The 19311-nt window shown below is 36.2% G+C and overlaps 5 protein-coding genes across 14 annotated transcripts; 1 reads left to right on the plus strand and 4 right to left on the minus strand.

The window, feature by feature from the left end:
- Nucleotides 1–785: 785 nt before the first annotated feature.
- Nucleotides 786–4387, plus strand: LOC133830471 (hypersensitive-induced reaction 1 protein). Of its 9 annotated transcripts, none has more exons than XM_062260448.1 (7): nt 848–966; nt 1780–1847; nt 2451–2657; nt 3037–3157; nt 3296–3387; nt 3478–3574; nt 3722–4387. In XM_062260448.1, exons 3-7 carry the CDS (start codon nt 2469–2471, stop codon nt 4084–4086), a joined length of 864 nt encoding a protein of 287 aa, XP_062116432.1. In that variant the 5' UTR covers nt 848–966; nt 1780–1847; nt 2451–2468; the 3' UTR covers nt 4087–4387. The 9 variants fall into 9 exon arrangements, with proteins under 9 accessions (XP_062116435.1, XP_062116432.1, XP_062116440.1 ...); XM_062260449.1 differs by lacking the exon at nt 848–966 and adding an exon at nt 1081–1149; XM_062260450.1 differs by lacking the exon at nt 848–966 and adding an exon at nt 1235–1274.
- Nucleotides 4388–4793: 406 nt separating this feature from the next.
- On the minus strand, nt 4794–6680 carry LOC133830473 (mitochondrial outer membrane protein porin of 36 kDa-like). Of its 2 annotated transcripts, XM_062260457.1 has the most exons (5): nt 6470–6680; nt 6257–6346; nt 5961–6022; nt 5643–5869; nt 4794–5435 (listed from the first exon to the last, which is right to left on the minus strand). In XM_062260457.1, the coding sequence occupies exons 1-5, from the start codon at nt 6516–6518 to the stop codon at nt 5132–5134; spliced, it is 732 nt and encodes a 243-aa protein (XP_062116441.1). In that variant the 5' UTR covers nt 6519–6680; the 3' UTR covers nt 4794–5131. The 2 variants fall into 2 exon arrangements, with proteins under 2 accessions (XP_062116441.1, XP_062116442.1); XM_062260458.1 differs by lacking the exon at nt 6257–6346 and having other exon boundaries at nt 6470–6548.
- Nucleotides 6681–6856: 176 nt separating this feature from the next.
- Nucleotides 6857–8318, minus strand: LOC133830474 (uncharacterized). The gene is made up of 2 exons (XM_062260459.1): nt 8168–8318; nt 6857–7524 (listed from the first exon to the last, which is right to left on the minus strand). The coding sequence occupies exon 2, from the start codon at nt 7474–7476 to the stop codon at nt 7105–7107; it is 372 nt and encodes a 123-aa protein (XP_062116443.1). The 5' UTR covers nt 7477–7524; nt 8168–8318; the 3' UTR covers nt 6857–7104.
- Nucleotides 8319–9076: 758 nt separating this feature from the next.
- On the minus strand, nt 9077–13496 carry LOC133830470 (protein QUIRKY). The gene has a single exon (XM_062260446.1). The coding sequence runs from the start codon at nt 12857–12859 to the stop codon at nt 9638–9640; it is 3222 nt and encodes a 1073-aa protein (XP_062116430.1). The 5' UTR covers nt 12860–13496; the 3' UTR covers nt 9077–9637.
- A 2080-nt stretch (nt 13497–15576) lies between these two features.
- Nucleotides 15577–16751, minus strand: LOC133828984 (inactive protein RESTRICTED TEV MOVEMENT 2-like). Its single transcript, XM_062258986.1, has 2 exons — nt 16500–16751; nt 15577–16266 (listed from the first exon to the last, which is right to left on the minus strand). Exons 1-2 carry the CDS (start codon nt 16645–16647, stop codon nt 15716–15718), a joined length of 699 nt encoding a protein of 232 aa, XP_062114970.1. The 5' UTR covers nt 16648–16751; the 3' UTR covers nt 15577–15715.
- Nucleotides 16752–19311: the final 2560 nt, after the last annotated feature.

A 19311-nucleotide genomic window follows, 5' to 3' on the forward strand; every position in this document is an offset into this window, starting at 1 on the left:
GTCCCTCTTCATTTACCACAGGCCCGGACCGTACCAGGGTCCGGGACCAGGACGCATATGTCGTGGGGGGTTCGAACGGTCTACACGTCTCCCGGATGACTGTCCCGGATGGCCATGCCGGACCTCCCTAATGGGCCCAGAAATGAACCCTGGGCCCGTACCCGTCCTCTTGGACACTCTTGTACCAAGAGGCCTTGGGCCGGGCCCGCATGCTTAACAACCCTTGACCATGGGCCCGGACGAATGTCCCGGGCTCATGCAGGAAATGGGGATAACACCATCAGTTTTTAAAAATTCTCAATAATTTACGATATCGAAAACAAACTTCAAAATAATTTATTTCACGCGCGTATAAAATAAGCTTCAAAACAACCTATTTCCTTTTTTCAACACTATAAATAATTTAGAATTTTCCAAAAATTTATGAGGATTCTAAATAACTATATTGTACACTATTATATAATCTATTCATATATCGAAAACATGAAGAAAAAATATATTATTTTGCATGTGTATGTGTTTATACGCGAGTGAAACATATTATTTTAAATTCTTTTTCAACACGGTAAATTATTCAGAATTTTTTTAAAATTGTTTGGATGCATACTATAATTATAATGTACAGTGTCATATTAAATAAAATAATAATAACCGGACCAAAACGTTCCTTATTGAAAATTTTCTTAAGATTATAATTATAATTAGTCCATTTATTATTATTATTATTTATTTTTTTGGTCAATTGAAGATAATTTCGAATTTATGATACTGTTGGTTTTGGGTGCGATTTGTATTCTCTTCATAGTAAATAGAATAGAATAGACATCTACCCGTTTACATTTTCAACGCTTTTCCTATTTCTGCAACCATTTATTTACCAAAACTAAGCACATAGTTCCCTTCTATATCACACTACTTCTTGGTGCCATTCACGTACAATTTCCGTGCATCTTCTTCAACCAAAGGGTAATTACAACATCGATTTCTCATGGGTTGGGTTTCCTTTCATTTTCGGTTTTTCTCTTGACTTTCTTTTCTTTTGCTAAATTTTCAAATTTACGCGCTTTGGTATGTCAGCTCGGTTCTTCTCTGAATCTTCTTTCTGGGCTATCGAATTATTCAATTGGGTTCTTTGAATTACTTATTTGGGTTAGTGAATTATGTTGTTTGATGGGTTTTTCTTACTTTGTTTTTGTTATAAATATTTGGCAAGATTATTGATTTTACCAAAGAAACAAGAAAACGAAAGGAACCCTTTGAACGGCTAAGACTTAGTATGTTTTTTCTTTTCTTTATTACAATATGGTATGGCATGTATTGTTGTTGTTGGGTTTTATATGATTTCGTAAGCTGTCTTAGGCTGTATTTGGACACTATGGTATGGTGCCGGTATTTTTGAGGCTGATCTTATCAGTTGAATTACATAAAATTTCATGCTTAGTTTGTATATTTTCAAAGAATATTTTTTATAAATTTTTAATTATTTTTATTTTTGGGTTCTATGTGGGATTTCATAGAATGAAGTTTCCTACAATGTTATTGTGGACAGTGAGTGCTAGCGTACAGCTCATAATGGATAGCAATTTTTGATGATGTGTGAGACTTTGGGTTGTTGACTTTGTATTATTGATAAAGCCAAAGACTTTGATAATTTTCTTGATTATATATTAATGATTCTGTTCCGTTTAATAAGAAAAAAATACTTTTCCCATTTCTGCCACCAATTGAAAGGTTTCGAGTCTCAAAATTGGAGTTTGATATAAGTATCGACTTGTTTAGGTCGTGCTCATTCCATCTCTGCCCACTTTGTGTGCTTCTTCCCCTTTTGTTACGTTTCACTGTTGGCTGTAAGTCTTCCTCTCTCTCAACCTTGTGTGTATAAGGAGAAAAAACTTTTGTGGTATTCTTTGTGATAACCTGTTACAGTCTGTTTTGTTCAGTAATCTATGCTCTTCTATTGCAAAACGTTATTGGGTATTGTTTATGACTCGGTTCTGTTTTCGTTATTAGTTTTCTTGACACCGTGTTTGATTCTCTCTCCTTTTCTGTTCTGCTTACTCTAGAGTTTCTTTCTTTATCTCTTGGACACTCTCAGTCAAATGTTATGTATGTTGGCATAAAGATTTCATGGACCAGGTTTAGTAATATTTCAAACTTTGCAACAACAAAAAAAAGTAACATTTGAAACTTTGGTGAGTAGTTACCTGATTTTGAAATATTTGTAAATCTCTTAAATTTATACCTGTTTTAAATTTATTATTTGCTTTTATCTCCCTCTATGGAGATATGATTTGTTTCCTTTATCATTGTTATGTTTCTAGTATAAATCTAGCTCCTAGGGTTGTAATCTTGGTGTGCTCAGAATGAAAAAGCAGTGAGCGGTCTCTCTTTTCTTCTCCCAATTTCACTATAAGTTACTTACAAAGTATTGACTGTAATTGCTATTCCAGTTCTAGGGAGAAGAGAAGATGGGTAATTTGTTCTGTTGTGTACAAGTTGACCAGTCCACAGTAGCTATAAAGGAGAGATTTGGCAAGTTTGATGATGTACTTGAGCCAGGATGTCATTGCCTGCCATGGTTTCTTGGAAGCCAGCTAGCTGGGCATCTCACTCTTCGTTTGCAGCAATTGGATGTGCGATGTGAGACTAAAACTAAGGTTTGTTTCTTGTAACTGGGAATAGTTTATTTATTTTCATCAGGGATGAGTGCATGTCTTTAGTAGCTATCAAACAAATTTTTTATGGATTTTCAATTGGCTGTCCTAAACAGTTTCTAACAAGAAAACTTGTGTCTAATTATCACCATTCTGTTGTGTGGTGTCTTACTCATGATGCTCTCATAATTGTTTTTCTTCTTGTTTCATGACATGTGCCTTCTTAAAAAGTCTCATCCAAACTAAATTATATCTTTTTTGTGGTGAAGGCCTTTCTGAGGTGCGAGAAAGGAAAATATTTTCCTGGGTCAATTTTTTAGTTATTTCACTTCTGTTATTTATGCAGTTACATCTTAACTGATTATTCTCATGTGCTCTTTAGGACAACGTCTTTGTCAATGTTGTTGCATCAATCCAATATCGTGCACTTGCAGACAAGGCTAGCGATGCATTCTACAAACTTAGCAACACACGTTCCCAAATCCAGGCTTACGTTTTTGATGGTATAAACCAAGTATACCACTTTATAGTTAGTGATAAGCATTGAAAATATACAAGTATATCTTTATATTTAGATTTCCCTGACTAATTACTGTTACAAGTATTATTGACTAACTGGGATTTGTGTTCCTTTACACTAGTGATTAGAGCTAGTGTTCCAAAGCTCAACTTGGATGATACTTTTGAGCAGAAAAATGAAATTGCCAAAGCTGTGGAGGAAGAACTTGAGAAGGTAATTTTCCGGAGATGTTAAAATCATTTAGTCAAACTTTGGATTCTAGGAGTGCCCTTTTATTGTACTCATGCTTCTCTTTTTTTCTAGGCTATGTCTGCTTATGGTTATGAGATTGTACAAACACTTATTGTGGACATAGAGCCAGATGAGCATGTGAAGCGAGCAATGAATGAAATAAATGCTGGTACAGTTTGTAAACTGATGATATGGTTTATAATATATGCAAATCTTTGTTCATGCTCTGTTTATCAGATGCTAAATATCACACCATCTAATTGAACATCATGAGTGAAATGACATGCTTTTTCAATACTTATATGTAATTCTTCAGCTGCAAGAATGAGGGTGGCTGCTAATGAGAAGGCAGAGGCTGAGAAAATTTTGCAAATTAAGCGGGCCGAGGGTGAGGCTGAGTCTAAGTATCTTTCTGGGCTGGGTATTGCTCGCCAGCGTCAAGCAATTGTTGATGGATTGAGGGACAGTGTGCTGGGCTTCTCTGTTAATGTTCCCGGGACCACTGCAAAGGACGTCATGGACATGGTCCTTGTCACTCAGTATTTTGACACCATGAAGGAAATTGGTGCTGCCTCGAAATCATCTGCTGTGTTTATTCCTCATGGCCCAGGTGCTGTCCGTGATATTGCTACCCAAATTCGTGATGGACTTCTACAGGGTTCTCACGCTCAGCAACAGTAGTTTGGTACATCTAAAGCTTCTTTCCATGCATGTTGAATTGTTGATGTCTTATATGCAAGGGTGCATCTTCCCACTCCTCCACCCCTCATTAGTTTTCTATGACGTGTCTAGTGTTTGTATTTCATGTTACTGAAATTTGTTCATATTTCCATGATGGATTTTAATATAGCAATAAATATTAAAGTTGTGATCATATACCAAAGAAGAAAGAAGGAAAATGGTTAGTTGTCATGTGGATATATGAACTTTGAAAAATCACTTCCAAAATGTTCATATAATAAAATCTTTCTTTTGTTGGTCATTTGGTGGTTAAGAGAATGATATTGAAGATACTAGTGTATATCTTGTTCAATTCTTTAGCATTGGGTAGCGAATGAATTGTAACTCATTGAACTCATTTACTTTGACCTATGGTTTTTGCGCTCGCACGATTTAAGGTTCAATATCGTTGAATTTTTAATTCACATTGGTGAGAGTTCCCATAAGCAGATTTAGACTTCTTTAAGTTATTTTATGTAGGTACACTTCCATTATGGAAAAATATTCATTGCACCATGCCAACCTAGCGAAGTTGGTCAATGTTCACTACTCACTATATATTTTCAACTCAAATCTCCCATGGTTTATTTTTTCTCGAGTAACCAAGGGCTTAAAGAAATTTTGCACTACCCTTGATTGTGTCTATCCATTACCATTACACAGAGAAATTTATATGTAAAACATTAACATATTATGGTCTAGTACACAAGCAAAATGCTGTTGAAGTAAATCAGTTTAACCTACCAGTTTGCCCTAGAAAGACCCTAGGGACTGAGAAATTATTATTACCTTTCTCTATTTGTAAAATAATAACTATAGTTGAGAATGGGGTACACTGTTTTTTCCCACGTTTTTTTTAACCTTTATCAAATACTGCAAAACTTCTCACTTATAACCTTAACATAGGCTTCAACACAGAACTGTACCAGCAATGAATTAAGGAAGATTATTCATGATTAAATTTTCATCATCTAAATGAAGGACAACTTTCTGTATTAACCTTGTTTCAGACTTTAATAGCCATAGAAAGTCCAATATTAGGAATCCTTCTTTGATCCATAAAATCCAGTTTTCCACCTATGGAAAGAAACAACTTGTCCCACAATCCTTGCTGAATCATAGCAGCAACCTTCCCATGTGTATCTACTTTTCCTTTCAGCACTGTCAAGGGCATGAAAGCATGCTGAGCTCCAACAGAAAGAGATGTGTCACTCGTTGAAAAACTATGCTTCAGCTCTGCTGCAATGGCAGTCTTCGTCAGCGGGTTCACTTTGTAGTAGCAAGAAGCTTTCAAAGTGTCAAGCTTGTCCCTGCATAATTCAGGGAAATAAAAAGAAACGAGTTTAGTTTAAAAAGATTGGATTGGATTGAATCGAATCGAATCTGTAATATGCTGAAGCGCAATTTTCAAGCACTACAACCAATTCAATCCAACTAATATGTGAACAGCTATAAATAGCACAAATGTTAAGTATTTCAATAGTTTTGTTTGTCTAAGTTTTATCAGGATTGCTCACAAGGTTAAGGAACTAGCAAGCAAGTCATTGGCGAAGCTCAAACCAGTGTCGAATTTGTCAAATTCTCTTGTTCCCAAGTCAAAAGAAAAGCCAGTCCCGAAGGAGAAAAGACTAGTGCCCACTACACCTGAGAAGTTCAGTATTGGGCTAAATACACCAACAGGCTCTGTTTTCAGTCCAATGCCTCCAGTTGCCCCAAAGTAATCTTTCATGTATTGCAGTTCCACCTGTTCAAAAAACCACTTTATGCTCTTGACTGAAGCTAAGTAACTGCCATTTGCATGATTTGTATCCAACGAAAGATAACATTTTTAGTACCTTGCCAGAATGGGGTATTACAAGTCCAACAAGGGAACTTACTCCAGGGATAATATCTTGAACTGTAACAGTCACAGAAGCCAAAATGTCACACTAAACATCCGAACACATGAGCAAAAACAAGTATAGATGTAGTGGTAAATAGCATTATGTGATTGAATGATGATGATAATTTACAACATTGTCAAATGTGCTCAAACTATCGAGACATTACACATTCATGTTCATGGTAATAAAAGAGGAAATTGAAAAGTAAACCTGAGCTACATCACGCACAAACTTAAGGGGAAGATTACTTTTACAAGAGAGATCAAAGCTCCAATCACAGCCTTGGTAGTTTATTTCATTAATTTTTGGTTGCCGAGCATAATCCTTGTAGAGAACATCTAATCAAAAGCAAAACATGTCTTAAGCCAGAAATTAACAAAAGGAGAAGAAGCATGTTTAGTTAAATCCAAGAAGTTAGGCAAGAGAATTAGGACTAAATGAAGAGGATCAAGCGGTATTACCTCTAGCTTTCTTGCCAATATCGAAGTATAAACCTGGGCAGTTGCTCATTTTGTTTAAAATCACTGAAGACGGAATCAACTAATCTGTTATTTTTGTCAGTCTTGATTGTATTTAGTAAAAAAAAGATTTATAAGACAATGGTAAGAAAAAACCAAAGAGGAAGTTTCCTTGTGTACCTGACTAATATAACAAGGGGTATAGTAGAAAAATGAAACTTCCAACACCCTTTTTGAGATTTAGTTTTAGTGATGGAGACATATAATACAACCACTTCTGTCGATAGTTTATATATGTATTACCCTAAAAACAGCATACATCAGGTTCCAAGTATATTCCTCTTCAAAGAACCCATCTGTCGAGTCTATACTAAAACAATTTTTGTAGAGTTTTGATTAAGTCATAATAACAACATAAAATCATCATTAATATGGTAAGTAATAAACAGTTCCCTTAATGATACAATGAATCTGGAATCTACAAGAGATGTAAATACTATTACTATACATGACCTTGTTTAACATAGTCACAGAAACACAATTTACACACAAGGGTCTTGGACCCTTTGGTCGTTTATTGTAAAATCAATTGAATATTTTCTCAAGAGAGGTCAAAAGTCAATCCATGTCTCCTGAACTTAACTTCTTGGTGAGGCTACTTGGTCAGCTTCTTTGATCAATTTCAAAATCTCCGCCTTCTTGGCCACCAAGGCCTGAATCTTGGTTTCGATCTTTTCGAGCTTTTGTTTGAGTTTGGCGCCATCCTTGTTGTCTTCAGGATTCTTTTTCTTCTTCTCCTTCTTGACTTTCTTCTTCTTCTCTTCTCCTTCCTCGTGTTTATCTTTCTTCTTCTCTTCTCCTTCCTCATGTTTGTCTTTCTTCTTCTTCTCCTCTCCTTCCACATGTTTGTCTTTCTTCTCTTCTACTTTCTCATGTTTCTCTTCTTTTTCTTTATGTTTCGTCTCAACTTCAACCTTCTCTTCATGTACTTTCTCAGCAGAGTCTCCCATTTTTGAAGCTTAGTAACAGTTGTTGAGTTATGATTATTGAGATTTTCTCTATAAAAAGAAAAAAAAAAGGTCAAGTAACTTTTGAAGAAAGAGCTACATGAACATGTACAAACAATAAAAATACAAATACTAGTTTTGTCTAAGATTGTTGTACATATATGTTTGTCATGACTTTTGAATAGTAATACTATGTTTGTTACTTAGTTTAATAGGTTATTTAATTACGTTTCATCTTCATTTTTAACTATTATTACATATTACTTTTAACTTACGTTTTCATAGGGGTTAATTTCTCATTCACTAAGTGCCAATTTTTTTTAATCATTTTTCGTCAAAGTAATTATTGTCAATAATTTATTGCCTAACAATGATCACAAGGGTTAATTATACAACATCAACAATTTTAGAGTAGTAATACTAATAAATCTAAAATTTAAAATTATGGATTGAAGCGAGAAAGAGTAAAAAATTAAAAGTGAGGTTAATGGTTTATTTTTTCAGAAAGTCGTTTATTTATCAACTTTGCAGATAACATTTTATTTTTGGTATAAATTATTAATTAATTACATGTCATGATTATATAATTCGTAAACGACGTGACAATAAAATAAAATAAAAAAAAACATAATATCTGCAAGTGAAAAAGTTCATGAAAATAAAAATGAAAGAAAGAACAAAAGAGAAAGAATACCTGGAATGTTGTAGTGGGAATGAAGGTGGAATGGAATGATTCCACGAGGAAGAGTAGAGAACCCTTTTTATCATCACTAATTGACTATTATCACTATTGGATATCATACAATACCAACCGAAAAACATGTTTATCCACATCTTATTTTGTACAAACCCAACTACGTACTTCATATCTACCTTTCAATTACTTTCCAATTTAAAAAAGAAATTAATTATAAACCACATATTTTAATTTGGACAAAATAACTTTTTTTAGGGGAATTTGGACAAAATAATTTACTTAAGTCTTCTTTGTATGCAAATATAGAAGTACAAAAATAACCAATAGACCGACAGAATTTAATTAGTATGTTTATATTATATAATTTATTATTTCATAACTCAAAAAAGAAAACTTCAATTAAATTATAAATCTCGAATCTAACTAAAGTTATTGAGATTAGTAAATGTTTGCTATATGGAGGAGTTGGTCAGTTTAATCCATGAAACTTCTTTTTTTTTTTTTCTTTTTCAAACCAAAGTCTGACTCAATTGTTTTTTTTTTCAAGTTAAATTTTAGTTTGTTCAGTTTTTAAATTGTCAATCAGAATATTGACACCCTTTCAAATGTGAATATAAGAAGTTTTGGCTATGGCTCCTGACCCAATAGTCCCAGAATATATATAATCACCGAAATAAAACTATTGCAAGCCAATATAAATATATATATATAATTCAAAACTTTTTCTGGAGAAAGGAAAAGAAAAAATTATGGGGTTTAACTGTTGAAGTCTACCCCACCATCTGATAAGCTTCTTCACAAGTTTGACAAAGAAGAGAAAGTAACATGACAAACTTAAAACCTGGATACATTTCTCTAGGCAAGTGGTAATTTGCTGGCAAAGCCAAAACTTATTCACATCATAAAAATCCAAAAAAGAATGAGAGATTTATTAACATAATAAGGTACGTAGTGAGTGAAGAAAAAGAAGTAAAAAAAAAAATAAATGGTTTTTATGGAGAGTTTTGTATATCATGAAAAGAATTCATACTTTTCAAAACATCATTACAACAAGTTCTCACTGCCAATTTTCAGATCTCCTTTTTTTCTCAAGACCATTCAATACAATAATTTCCTCTCCCTTTCAATCCCCTCCCCACCTAAACTGCATTCTGCCTCCTCCTTTCTCTTATTTCAATTTCTCAAATAGTTAGTCAATGATCAATAATATTCAATTCAAACACCAAAATTTTTCAAAAAATAAAAAAAAGAACATCATGACAACTTCCCACTTTTCTATACTTTAACCCTCTCGCTCCCCCACCTTCTTTTTCTTCACTCCTCAGCCATAAAAAAAAAAACCTTATTAAGGAGCCACCTTTTTTTAATCTTGTCACTTCTTTTTGCCTCAACAATTTTTTTGCATAATATATATAGAGATATATATATATATATATATATTTGTCTAATTATCTACTATTTTTTGGTCTACATTAATCGGTCTGAAAGACTGGGAAGGCGCCTAAAGAAGTTCAAGCTAGCTGGAGGCATTGGATCTCGGAACATCGGGTGGCGTAAGTAGTAGAATCCTAATGCCACGGCCACCATTTTGGGTGGCACCGCATAGAGTATGATGGTAACAGCTAGACACACCCCTATAAACAATTTAGTGGCCCTTGGGTCCCTCCAACTCACTAAAGCCTGAACCCGTTCACCTTGGGTTGCAAAATCACCCAAAACTGTTTGGACTCGGGCTGCTAATATCCGTAACCGGTCATACCGTACCCGAATGATATCGGGTGGTTTTGAACTCGGTATGGTATCGAATTCCTCGTCGAGTTCATCCGGCTCGACCCCTTCGGCTTGTGAGAGGCGGGTATCCATTCCAGCTGGTATTTTGGGTCTGAACCGATAGTACCATACACCAATCAAGAACACGTACAGAAACCCGGTAGGGACAATCAAATCCGGGTACCAAACAAGAACCAAATACAATACATGAACCAATACCGTGGTAACCGGGTTCCTCCATCTACGAATATCGTCCAACCATTTGGCCAACCCGACTAACCAAGCCAGTACCGCCACGATCCGAAACCAATTAGCTTTGCTTTTTCTCATGCTCCACGTGTGCGAATCCGCATCCAACATGTACCCAACCACTTCGGACCCCAAGGGCGGCTCGGATCGCGCGAGCCACGTGGCAACCATTCGCGTCGCTGCCCCGCGTAAAGCCTCTTGTTGAGCCACCCCAAGTGGGCGGAGATAGTGTAATCTTGGGAGCAATGGCTGCCCGTACGCCGCACACGTGTCGGGCAGCAAAGACGGGCAGGCGAATCGTATAGCCACCTCGATTTCCCCCATTTTCTTTAATCCGGTGCTCATTAAAACTAGTAACGGGTAGGAATTGGTGTAGACTTTGTTACTTTCCAATGTAGATACTCGGATGCGTACCTTCCCTATGCGGTAGTCCGGTTTCTCATGAGACAGGTCAGCAAACATTCTACGGTTATCGAAGACGCCTATGGTTAGCACCGTACATGGATCGTAGACCTGCCACGTGTACTGCTCGTTCCAGCGTGGATCAAAATTGTCGGCGATGGTTCTAGTCCGGACCCACTTTTTTCCATATTTGGCAACACAGTAAGCATCGGTGGACCCTTTTCCTCCACTCTTGGTCTTCATCGGAAGAAGCCCTCGTGCCCCCAGGATCCCAAGCTCTAAAATCCCAATAGCCGGCTTCCAAAGCTGCTTAGCCGTGGGTCGGAAATCACTGCACACGTGCGCCGCTTCGTCCAGCACGTGATACCCACCCTCCAAGCAAAGACGCAAGTGGATTCTCCCGTAGTAGGGCCCACCTGGACCCCCACCGCCTCCGGCTCCTCCTCCTAGCTCCAATCCGAACCATTTTGATGCCACGTGGCGATCATCGATACGTTGCTCTATCGAGCTCACGGGAACAAGGATGTGGCCAAGAACACCGACTTCTTTGCTTGTACGGTCCTCCACGATCAAGATCAGCGAGTCCTCTAATGGCTCGCCGGCAACGAACATGAGGTCCTCGTTCCAATGGAACGACGCACTGTGATTGTTCATGGACCCTCGCCTGGTCTTCACTGACTGAAATCCCAACTGGGCTTTGACTCGGATATCCGGTGCCGTCAATGGAGGTAGATTCGGAGCAATGTGAAGGTCCTGAGCTTCCATAATTGTTACCCTTAAGTACCAGAGCTTCGGCGATTGGTAAACCTTCGACCGCGTGTGTGCCACGAACGGCGCATCCGAACTCCATGCCTCCGCAAACGCATCGTCGGCTTGGGTCCCAATCCACACAGAGAGCTGTATATCGCCAGAGACCCTACCGGAATTATGATCTCCGTCTCCGCCTTCGAGTCGGTACCACTGTGGAGCCAAGGGACTGTCCGGCGCGTCTCGAACAGGGACGTCAGAAAGGTCAAAGCATACGCCTCCGAGAAAGTGCTCTGACGGGAAGTCCCAGACCGAGATCTCTAAAGTTGAGCCTGCTGATTCAGGTCTGCCATGGCCCAAGGCGAATACCTGCTTCCATTCCGGCGAGTCGATGGGTTCTCCTTGTCGATGCATCGCCGGTTTAGATTGCCTTAAATGGTTCGACGCGCGGATCTTCACGTAAGGCGCTTCGCTCGGAGCTAACCCACGAGCCTTGACAATCCGGATGAACAAGTACTGCATCGGCTCGACGAGATCGTAAGGGTGAATCCGCTCTGAAGTCGTTTCCGCTTTCATTTTCCCGGCGATTACTCTCGGAGAAAACTCTCCGTTTCCGTTTGGCCTTCTCATTCTGACTCTCTCACCCGCTACAGGCCTTCGAGTTTCCATCTTCATTAATTCCGGCGGCAGATAATGCAACTCCTGATGCTGTGGCGGGTGACCACCCATCTCCGCCCCCGCACCTGGTCCTGGCTCTGATTGTAAATGTACCGCAGGTGGCGCTGATTCCTCAATCACCACAACTGGCGGCGGATGCATAACTTCGGGCCCTCCATGATGATGATGGTGGTGATAAGAATGAGGAGGATAAGGATGAGGTGGTCCATCCATGTGGACAGGGGCCTCATACATTCGTGGTTCCTCGACTACCATCATCGTCGGAGCATTAGGCTTCTCTGGCGGGATATCCTCCGGTGGAGGTTGAGACTCGGGCGGAGGCGCGTCCTCAACCATCTCATCAAAGTAATAAATCCTTAGCCCAATCTCTCCCCTAATCCAACTAAACACACTCTTCTTCTCCAGAGGAAAGTAAACCAGTCCTTCGTCCCCACGCTTCGCGAACTGGGTACCGTAAAGCTTGATACGACCTAAGAAATGGTTCTTCCGAGCTGTTCCAGTGGCGTTGCAGTACTTCTTGTCATTGTAGACCTCGATCTCCAGTTCCTCATACTCCATGTTTTGTGGGTCTGAGACGAGGAAATCAAGGGCCTCGTTCCAAACCGGGTTGAGGTCTCTGAACTTGGTGGAGGTCCGCCTCTTCTGGCCATCGAAGTCAGCCACCACGTAAGCGCTTGCGGACCCTTGCCCATCTTTGGGAAGAAGGTCTCGAGCCTCAATTACTTCGACGATAAGCTTTCTGACAGCTCTCGGCGGTTGAGTTTGAGGCTGAGGCTGAGGCTGAGACTGAGACGGCGGTGGCTGAGATTGAGGCTGAAGCTGAGACGACGTCGTATTGTTCATGGTCTCATCTCATCTCTTCCTTGCTTCTTTTTCTTCAACTATAGTACTACTACTCACTCACTCACTCACAATTACAGTAACAGTAACAGTGAAGTTTTGCGTTGAAAAAACGTAACCAGCTCTAGGGTTTGTTTGGACCTTTCTTCCCGTTTATCACGGAGACAATAAGATTTTGTGTTCAGCTGATTTTGCTTCTATTTTTATTTCATTTTAATAAATATTTATAAAAATAGAATAATTTCTGTGTTTCTGGAATTTCTCCAGTACGGAAAAATGGAATTTCCTTATTGTTTTCATTTTTTTAAATCTGTTTAATGACATTTATTCATGGATTTAATAAAAACAAAAACTATCGATTTTTTTTTTTTGAAAGTGGTAAAGAATGGAATTTTGCCGTTTTTCAACAACAAAAATATGTAATCATTTTTTTAATTAGGAAGAATAAAATGTAATTAAATTTTAGTTTTTATTTTTATATATTTTGTGGAGAGGGAGAGAATGAAATTGTGGGAGAGAGAGAGAGTGGTGATGGCTGGAGGTATAGTGTAGTGGAGGAGAGATTAGATTCCATTCTCTCTTGCCAAGTTTTAATCTCCGCTTTGCTTTTTTATTTTTTTGGTTTCCCGCCTTTATGGGTTCGTTATCCACCTCATGATTCTTCTTTATTATACATTTTTTATTCTCATACGGTATATTAGTTAATATATAGTTAGATTATATTTAACTGACAAATATTCATGCAAAGATATCATTATAATTTATAAATGCACAAAATATTGTACACGCGTCGGTTTAGTAAGCTTTTGTGTCCGTGACATGTGGTCCTATTAAATCTTAAGATTTAATTTAGCTTTATTTTGCGTGACACACAAGCCAATGCCATTGTCCATCAATAGAATAACACCAATTTAATTAATTAATATGATGTGTTACACTAATAATGTTATTTGGCATATAAGATTTTTTTTTCTTAATACCTTTATCTTTTGATTTTATTTCCTTATATAATTAAATTATGAAAGCTAAAAATGAAGATTAGGTAAAATTTGGGACACAGAAGAAATAACAATATGCAAAAAACAGTCCTCAATACAACACATACATACATCATAACTGAGTGAGATGCCTCTGCAATATAAGGTACATGATACGACCCTTATAAGCCTGGGCCCTCAACCTTTTTGTCAAAAAGTGCCCACATTTTGAATAAAGTTCAACGACAAAGCATCAGCTTTATTTCTTATTGGGTTCTCTTATTCTTCTTCTTATATCACTCTATTCATCTCTCTCATTTCATCCATAAATCTCAGAAAAACTAAGTTCCCACCTAAACATACAAACACATTTATTGAAGATACTATTGTGTTCAAGAAGCTACTTTCATTGTTTATTGAAAGAGATGTATCAAAACAAACACAAAATACTATATATGGTATCATTTCTTCTCATTTTTGCCCATTGTACAGGTCATATCTTTCCACCAAAAGCACTTTCACTAGTATATTTAGGCAAGAAAAGGGTTAGTGGAAAATTAAAAAAAAAAGAGTAAACAAGTGTCTTTGAGCAATTTAGTATAACCTATTTTTTTATGCATAAGCAAGAAAAGAGTAATTTGAGCAATTTCTCTTATTTACACATGATTAATTTCTAAAGTGAGATCATGATGTTAAATTTCATGAACATAAGGGATGAGGCACTATTTTTAGAACAATGGGGGACCAGTCCCTGTTACTTACCTTAAGAGGTAATCCCTCTTGCACTAAACAAAAGATTTAGGTAAAATATTATAGGATCATAGTGCATGACTTTTGGTTTACACATCATGTCCCTTCCCTCGTCATGTCTAGGTGGTCTTATTGCTCCTATATATATATATATATATATAAATTAATATAAATTTTATTTGGTGGATTTACTAGTGGAATCTGATCCTATTAGATAAAGTTTTTTTTTTAAAAAAAAATTGATGCTTCTCTGTTTTATTATATGGCATATTTTGTGGATGAAAAGAATGTACTAGCTAGTTACACACCAAGAATATTAGGAATACCAATACCTATCATCAAGAAACTTTTCTTAGCAAGTAGTTTATTGTATTCTTTCATCTCCCAAGCTTTACATAGGTATTAAGCCATTTCTGTCTGACTTTGCTCATTTTCTTTTTAGTGGCATGGTGATCAATTGGTCCAAGCAATGTGTTGATTGAACTAGAGATATCTCTTGGGATTTTTGAATCATGGTATTTAAATAACAAATCAAAATTTTAGATGGTGGGCTAAGAACAAAATCAGTTTGTTCTTTCTTGATTGGATTTGGGTTTGTCAATCACAGTGATCAAACATGTGATATTTGAACATTGAAAGATTCAGAAACTGGTCAATGATGTTCATTTTTCAATCATATTATGTTGGCTAATATAAAAACAAGCTTCACCAATATACAATAACAAAAACAAAAGAAACCATGCCAACCAATCTGTGGGGTTATGTGAAATTCAATTCAGAATATCAGAATTTCAATCATGCTTAATAAAATAATTTTGTTCACATTTTAGGAATCAAGATTTTTTTTATTATATATATTTGTTCATATGAGAAACACCTGTTATGAGACCAGTTATCTTTGTTCTACAATCAAAAGCCTTAACCTCAATACTTTTAGTACTTATTTGAATTTAGACATTGGCTAAAAGATAGTCATATCATTTGCAGAAGAAACAAGTATACAGATCTTAATCAGCATTAAAATACTTTAAGGTGTATATAGGCAAATTTCCATGCCAATTTTATTACACAAGACACTAGTAATCACAGTGTTTACAATTAATCAACAACACACAAATAACAAAGCAAGAAATCACTCTCCATCAGATTCGAATTTGCGAGTTATGAACATCCCTAATGAAAATGCTAACATGGCTGTCACAACAAGTGCTTTGTTTTTGTTCAACATTTCCATGGCACTTCTAAGATAACTGGTTTCGCACTCCCATCTCCAGATACTCTCTTCTGGAAAACTCAAAGGAGAGGGCTTTCTATGGCTTCCTTCTGCCTCTTTCTCTTTCTTTTTCTCTCCCTCATTTGTGGATTTTTGGTGTTCCTCCTCTTTTTTTTGGTTCTTATGATGTTCATCCTCATGATCTTTCTTCTTCTCTCTCTCATTAGTAGATTTTTGGTGCAAATTTTGATTATTTTTGGTGGGTGGAACAAGTGCTTTTTCCTTTGGGACAGTTAAGTGGAGAATCTCACCATCAAAATTTGCTGTGATGCCATCCAAATCTGAGTTTTGTGGCGCCTTGAAGGTCTGGTTGAAACGAATGTACTTGTTCTCATTCACTTTTCTTTCACCATAAATCTTTATTTGTCCATCGTTTACAACTTGTATCTTTACCTGCTCTTTGTTGAAATCTTTTTTTTGTTCAAAAAGAAAAAAAAAATGGAATATGTTAATTCATATAGTAAAAATATAAGTAAATCATGCACAATGTTTATCCCTACATGTTGTAACATATTATCACATACATTATTATCATTATAACTTTCTTCAAAAAAAAAAATGTAACTATTAACGGAAACAAATGAAACCATATCAAGAAAATGAAGACATAACAAAAGTTATTACATGGTTATTGAGGCAATACCAGGAAGATCAACAAGAAGATAATGACCATCTGAGTCTTCTGTCCAATCAGAATAAGGAACAGTCTCATCGAAAACCGCATTTCGCAGCCTAGAAGTACTACTTTCATCTCCTAATAAGGCTCCTCCTGGTCCTCTAACATTTGCCATCGATGAGTGAGAAATGGCTTATACTAAAACCTTACAGACAAAATCTCTAGTTTTGGTAATGAATTAGCTGAGAGGTGTTATGTTGTGATGATGAATATGCAAGTTATATGGTTTATTATATATTGATGAAATTGTTATAATTAATAGTATGAAAATGATCAAATAGCTTTTCTTGTAGATTTCTTCATTCTTATATTCCAAACTTTCCCTGCTGGGACTGTTTAACTTGGCCTCTTCAACGAGCGGTGCGGTGGCTTATTTGGTTTTCTAACAGGTGGAAAATAAGGACTATTCTTTGCTTTCTCTGTGTCCAAATGACCAATTAGCTCTTTCATCACGAGAGCTTATATATCTATATTTTGTATTATTATTCTATATATATGTATGTTATTATCTAATAGTTTTGTTTTTTGGTCATTCCCAGATGCCAAATCCTTAAAAAAATAATGGTGGAAACCCTTTTCTTCTTTTGTGAATGATCCTTGAACTTACGCATGTGGAAAGTTAGTGCAAAGTTGTTGCTTATAGTCTACGTTTTATTGCCAAAAACCAAGTTAATGCATTATACATTTTAGTATTTTTCATCATTAACCAAGTAATTAAACAATTAACAAATCTCAGTTTTATTTAAATGTTTACTTCATTATATATGGATAACTCATTAAAACCATCTTATTTAATTTTTCATTATTCTCTTTTGCATTTCCTATGTAATATTTAGGAGAGTATTGGATTGCATTATATCATCAATTTTATGAGGATAAATACCATTTTGGATCCTGTGTTTTGCAAAAGTTACCGCTCGGACTCCGTGTTTTGTTAAATGACAATTTAGATCCTATGTTTTGCAAAATAGAACAAAATGATACACTGAGCCCGATTTTGGTCAAACTTTTTTTAAATATGACCAAAATATCCTCAGCTTTTAGTTTGACTTTGATATTAATTTGATTTAATGTATTTTTTATTTTCGAAATAAAAAAAATATTAAAAAAACAAATTAATAAAAAACTGAAATAAAAAAACTAAAACAAGTTACCCATATCTATATCTATTTGCCACGTATTAATACCAGGGCCAATATCTATATCTATTCGTCTTCCTCACGCAAACGAAGAAAAGTTGTTGGCCTCCATTGTCGACGAAGAAGCTTCTGATCAGAGAACTCTGAGCATTTCGCCTTGAAGGAGTCGATCGCACAAGATTGAAGGCCATTCGAAAGGTATGTCCTTCCTCCGTCATGCTACAGTTTTTTTCTGTTTTTTTTTTTTATCTTTCAAGCTACGATTTGGAAAAAAAATCTTTCAAGATTAAAGTCCACTCAAGGTATGTTGTTTTGCTTGTATTTTCATCTGTGGGTGTGGGAAAAAATCTTCATTGGATGGTTTTTTTGCTTTGTATTTAGATTTTTTAGTATTTTGGAAAGTTACTGATGTTTTGAGTATGTTAGTTTTCGTGGATATTGGAAACTCATAGCAACAGTTATAGATTTTATAAGTTTAACCTACAATTTATAATTATTAATTATAACTTAAGGTTTGACTAATATAGTTGATCCTAGAAATATTATTTATTATAACCTAAGGTTTAGATAAAATTATTAAGAGCGTGACACTTGTCACAAGCATGTTTATTAAGGATTTAAGCATTTTGGATGAATAATTTAATAAATGATAAATCTAGAAGCTCTAGAACCTTCTAGCAGCTATTAGGATCATGTTTTACTCAGTCAAAGTTGTTTAATCATTTTCAAATATGCTAAAAGAGTGCAAAAATGTGTTCAACGTATGCCAATATATCGCAGCTATAGGGGTCGATATGTCGCCTACGGAAGATACAGAAAACACGTCGACTTCCCACGAACGAAACCACGGAGGCTCAGGAATATGGGGGAGGCGATATATCACCTATAGGGGGAGATATATCGACTCCACACTCATATCTGAAGGTCTGTGGAATCCGAGCTAGAAACAACCCTCAACCACTTGGACTTGCTCTTGAACGTTTTTGACCGAGTTCTGGACATCTGTTGAAACGAAAATTCAAATCTTTTCAATTTATATTCATTTTAAAAGGGGTTAGTTTCACTCCTTTAACTCTATAAATAGGACCTAGTACTCAGCCATTTCACTCATCATTCAAGCATTCATCAGAGCATCTAAGTTGCTAAGTTATTCTAAGAGAGAAAACACTAGGGTATTGGTATTTTAAAAGCTTTTCCAATCTAAGTTTTTCTTAACACTTGGGAAGTAAGATAAAGTGTTATTTCGGTATCGAGGTGTAGATCGAAGTTCTAGTCCATTCAAGGTATTCTTAATCCATCATAGTTCTTTTATTTTCTTCCATTTTTCTTTCAGATCCTAACTCATTATTATGCTTTTAGTTAGGTGTTTAAGTTCTTTGAAACTTAAGGTTTTTCAGTAAGTTTCTATCTTTGATGGTTTAGTTCTCTTTTTTCATCTCTATATCTTTAGAAACTCATGGTTTGTACTGTTGGTTTTAGAAGTGTTCCAATCCCGTTCTTGTCTCCATATTCCGGTTTTTGGTTAGGAAAACAGGTTAGACTATATGTGTTTATATGATGTGTTATGATATGTTTATATGTTATAGTATGTGTTATGAATATATGTATATGAATATGTTTTGTAGTCACTTGGGGCTTAT

The sequence above is a fragment of the Humulus lupulus genome, chromosome 4 (assembly GCF_963169125.1).
Source record: "Humulus lupulus chromosome 4, drHumLupu1.1, whole genome shotgun sequence".
In the NCBI taxonomy this organism is placed as follows: domain Eukaryota; kingdom Viridiplantae; phylum Streptophyta; class Magnoliopsida; order Rosales; family Cannabaceae; genus Humulus; species Humulus lupulus.